Source organism: Alligator sinensis, unplaced genomic scaffold, assembly GCF_000455745.1.
Source record: "Alligator sinensis unplaced genomic scaffold, ASM45574v1 scaffold258_2, whole genome shotgun sequence".
In the NCBI taxonomy this organism is placed as follows: domain Eukaryota; kingdom Metazoa; phylum Chordata; order Crocodylia; family Alligatoridae; genus Alligator; species Alligator sinensis.
The window spans coordinates 1,038,857-1,043,996 of NW_005842398.1; the positions used below are offsets into that span (position 1 = coordinate 1,038,857).

Genomic DNA, 5,140 nt, shown 5'->3' on the forward strand with positions numbered 1-5,140 from the left:
GTTATCCACAATATAATCTGGTACAGGTATTTTGTTTACCATCAGGTTTTGCTCCCTTTGGCTGTGCCTGCATCATAATTAAATTATCTCTTACCAAGATATTGTTTTATATAACTTGTTTAGAAACTTATGTCTCAGTTCTGTCCCCTGCCAAAGACAGTTGACTTCAATGGAAGCAAGATTAGACTATTGGACTCCTTCCTCCTTTTAGCTCCTTACTGTTTGCATGCAATTTCTGTCCATTTTAAACTGAATGGATGTGTAAATGAAGGACTACTGCAGACATTTTAATAGCTTCAGGCAGACTCAATTGAGAGACTAAGAATTTTCAAAGCAGACTTAAAGGGTTAGCCACACAACCCATGAGGACGTTAAGACAGATGTGTGACAAAATCCCCATCAGCCTTGAAAATGCCAGTCATTAAGTCATTGTGGGTGCTGACAGATGTGCAGTTCCCCACTGTAACTCATGGTGCTTTACAGAAAGCACCGTGAGTTACAGCGACTCTCCCCCAACCCAACAGATGTTCCCTGTTGGATTGGTGGGGGTAGGGAATTGAGCTCCACTTTGAGCTGATGCAGGAGATGCTGCATATTTGCAGCATGTCCTGGCCCTGCCCCCTCCCCTCCCAACTCCAGTACTCTCTGCATAATGGGAGGGGGTAGAAGGGATGGAATAGAACTCCAGGCTGGGGTTTGCCCAGCCTGCACTGGAGGGAGTGGGAATGGATTGGAGCCAATTGGGAGCACCTTCATCCGAACCCTCAGGGTTAATTTGTCATGCAATCGGGCACTTTTAAAGCACTTTGCCCCCATGCACTTCTGTCAGGGCACAGCTGTGAAGTGCTTTCAAGGGGTCGATCATGTGAGTCACTTCTACCAGCACCCTTTTAGTTGCATCTTCTAGAACACTCAAGAGGCATTAGCTTTTTAAAGAGAACCTAGAACCCTATTTTGGGAATATTCAGCCACTGCTGAATAACAAATTTATGAGAAATTAAAAACACCCTGGGCAAACTCTGCCTTCAAAATTGGAAGGTGTTAGGAAAGAGCAAACTGAGATAGGCAGACAGAAGGATGTAGATGGGAAAAGACTGACACCCAGTCTGCATGTATTTATACTGGCAGTATGTCACACAGCAAATATAAGTTATTTATTGGATACAGAATATATCATATTTTTAGATCTAATTTTAGAAAGAATTGGACTTTTGGTTGTTCAAGTTACATATTTTGGGGGTTATTAGTAGTCTCTGATATTCAGGAAGCGGTAATATTGAGTTGGTTTCTGATGCTGCACACATGCTTAAAGTTATGCACCTGAACAAGGTCTTTTGCACTTGGCATTCTCAGCACTAAAAACTGAAAATTTAATCTTTTCTTACTCTTTCTCCCTTCTACAGATAATCCTCATCAGAATAGATGGCAGAAGTCAGTTCTTCTGCAAACATCAAGGAGAAGGTAAGTACAGTTAATCAGTTAACTCCTAAACTATGAATTCATATTTAGTCCCCAGTCCTGAAAAAGTATTCATGTTCTGAACTTTTAATATACATATTTTTTCATGCCTACATTTAAGTGCACTCTTGAGTTTATAGGAATGGTATGTTGGGTGATAATTTTATTTTCTGACTTAGACCTCTGTTATTCCCTTGCATATTTTTGCATCCTCTCAAACTCCTGTGCTGCAGAGAGCACTGCAGAGAAAAGCACTTGGTATGCAAGGCATGGCAGGTGATAATACCACTCAATGTTGGTTAGCCTTGATTGGTGTCCTGTGCTCAGTTTAGGGACATGTTTTTTAAGAGGGATGAAGAGAAAACGGAACAGGATTCAGAGGTAAATGACAAAGATAATAAAGGGGTTGGAATGCAAGCTGTGTGAGGGAACTATGTATGTTTAGTTTGAAGAAAAGGAGATGAAGAGGAGAGGGAGAAATGATAGCAGGTTTCAGATATTTTAAAGGAAGCCATAAAGAAGTTGCTGAAAAATTGTTCTTTAGCACGGGGTACAGGAGACGAGAAAAAGAACTTTAAAGTGCAGCGAAGTAGTTTTAGATCAAACCTCAGGAAAGTTTTCTTACCTATAAGAACATGAGTACAATGGAACAAGCTGCTGATGAAAACCTCCAGCAAAGGAGATTCTACAGCTTCCAAGAAGAGGCTGAAAAGGCCTCTGTGTAAGATTGGTTAGGAACAGTAAATCTAGTATGTGTGCAGGGGATTGTGGCCTGTGAAATCCCTTCCAATCTTATGCTTCTTAATGATAGTCATTCCTGTATACAATACAACTTTGTACAGACCCATGCATTCCTCTGAAAACACTGTTTCTGATTGAAAAGTGTCCATGTTATAGTTACAGTTAGTACCTAAAATTACTGTTTAAAAAGATAGCAAAAATGATTTTTGTCTTTCAATGTAGCAGAGCATTTGACAGCAGTGTGTGTGTGTGTGTGTGTGTGTGTGTGTGTGTGTGTGTGTGTGTACATCCATTTCACTGTTTGTTCTGGTTGGCCTTGGCCTCACTAGTCCCATGCTCTTTACAAAGGAATAAGAGGCATACTACTTCCCCCCCCCCCCCCCCCCCCCCCAATGGGTCATTTTTCCATGACCTTCCAGCTACCACAGATGGGGACCATGACACAGGGGCTGAAGAGAGATTGGTATCCTAATGTTGTTGCACCAGTATGTTTAGTGATGCATGCTGTGCCTAGTATAAATACAGAACAGGGTACTATCACTGTCTATAGTTTGTGGGAGACCAGGAGACAGACTGTGGTCCTCAGAATCATAGACTACTTCGCAGTTTGGGCCCAGGATAGTATAACTGCTTGCTGTGCATAATCCAGGGCAGAGCATAAGGGATAATAACTGTCAGTAGAAAACAGCATTATGAAAATCAGCAAGTAGATAATGTCCAGTAGGCTTTGTTTTAGCCACTACTAGCATAATCCAGGGCAGATGATGTAAGAGTCCAGCCTTGGTCTATTTGTTTCTTGCTGTGAAGGTCTAAGCCAGTATCACCCAGAGAGCAGGAAAACAGTAACATTATTTGGAAAGAAATTAGTCTACACTGCCTGTATTGGAAAAGTCTGTTACAGAAACCAAGATTTCTTTTAAATGTCCATTTAAATAAAATCAAGTTGGCAACATCCCTTCAATATTGGAGTACTTGTTGTTGAATAACATTTGGGAAAGAGATGGAATTTTAAATTCAGGATTATGCAGAGAGGGCCAAACTATGTCTTGCTTATAACTTGTGTACATAGCAACATTAAGCTAAATCTGCCTCTCGGTGGGCACGTCTACATGTTCATTAATGTTAGTTACTGCACATTAAGTTTAGTACTTGGTTAACAGAGTACTAAATAAATGTATAGTAATATGTGCTACTGTGCAGTGGCACGGGTGCATGGCTATTTAGTGATGCTTACTGAGCAGTAGCCTAATACTACTGTGCAGTAGCATATTAGCTTGGTTTTTGCCTGGCACACTACTGTGCAGTGTTGTTAGGTTACTGCACCATTTAGCATTTCATGTAGACATGCCCACTGATACAAGTTTTAAGCATGGAATAACTACAAGTTAAAACCAATGGAACCTGTTGCTCTCAGTGTCTTTTGGTGTATATATGTCTCAGTGATAGCTGCATTGTTTGTTGATTTCATGAAAGTTGCCCTGGGTATAATGGAGGGCACAGCTTTGTACAGAAAGTACAATATTCTGACTGAAGACGCAATAAAAGGGGCAATTCATAGCTGCAGAGTATGCTCAAACCCCATTATATCATAATATATACCACCTACCATGAGAACTTGTAGATTGTAAAGCTTTCTACCTCTTTTGGCAACCCTAGAGAGAACATAAATTCAAGAATTTATATTCCTAGATGAGCTGGGTTGTTTTTTCTACTGGATGTTGAAAGTATTTATTTAACATGGGACAAATTTGTCTGGCTTCAGTTTTGTAGTTAAACACTTTGGTTGGAGAAGCAGGCGGAGAGAGTGATGGAACTAGGATACTTTAAATGTGGCTGCATAGCACAAAAATCCCTCGGAATAAGACAGAGTTGAAATGTAGCAGAGCAAAGAATTAACAGCCTGCAACCTGGGGTGAATAATAATATTTTTAGGTTCATAGCCATTTTATCTCAGCATTCACAAATAAAGTAGTCAGCATTTCAGTCAGGTAATGCACACCAGAATTGATCATTCCTAACAGTTAATGGCTTAGATATTGTCTTTGGTTTGTAAAGACCTGATAAATCAAGACCGTTTCTGACCCTAGAGCCACTTATTGAGACTTTATCAGAGGTATTGTCTGAATGAACAGTCACAAACTGCCTCATACCTACTGCATGTCAATGAAGCTCCTGAAGAAACAATGTATATAGAGAGAATGAGCTCTTGACAAACATCCTTCCTCTGTCCAGCTGTTTTATGTCCACCTTATGCTTCCCTTCTTTTTCCATGTGTTTGTCTTGCTTCCAAAAAGATATAGAATCTCTTTGCTTTATAATCTTCAACAAGGAGTTGTTCATTTTCTGATGTGCACTGTTTAGTCGAGCAGAGCAGAAACCCAGTGCTTTTCTTCATTTATTTTTATCGTTAACTGTTAGGTCACTTTTTCCTTTTTGAGGTCTATTTATCAACATGAAACTGGATTTCAGTGGATGGCTGTCTACTTTAGCCTTTGATGGTAGCCCAGAGTTTAAAAATTGACTTGCTTGATGAATTTTTGGAATAGGAAATATTATCAGTAAACCTCATCTCCTAATGTTAGACTGTTAGTAGGCAATTTATAGTAAATCTGACCATGCAAATCAGTGACTGGATCATTTACTATGTGACTTGTACATACTAATTTAATCGCTTTTATAAGGGGAGGGTTTCTCAAGCCATTGGTTCATGTTTTGCCTAAAGTTAGGAATGAAGAACTGGAGCAGAACTCTTATTCACTCCAGATATTGCCATCCCAGCTCTGCTGATATCTGCTTTGCAAGTGCAAAGGTGAATTCAGAGAGGTGCAGTGGTGGTGGCCACACCCCCTTTCCTGCCATGCTGCAGTAACAGCAGCTGGGAAATTTTTTAAGTCCGTGTCGTGTCGTTTTTCCACCCCCCTCCCCCCCCCCCCCCCCCCCC

General features: G+C 40.4%; 1 protein-coding gene across 3 annotated transcripts in view; it reads left to right on the forward strand.

Annotated features, from left to right (window-relative positions):
- The window catches only part of SPATS2L (spermatogenesis associated serine rich 2 like), a 147,168-nt gene that overhangs the window by 66,835 nt on the left and 75,193 nt on the right, over nt 1-5,140 (forward strand). For all 3 annotated transcript variants that reach the window (XM_025211260.1, XM_025211262.1, XM_014522797.2), the window contains exon 3: nt 1,404-1,461. In XM_025211260.1, the coding sequence (XP_025067045.1) occupies nt 1,423-1,461 (39 nt within the window). In that variant the 5' untranslated portion in view covers nt 1,404-1,422. The remainder of the gene's footprint in view (nt 1-1,403; nt 1,462-5,140) is intronic.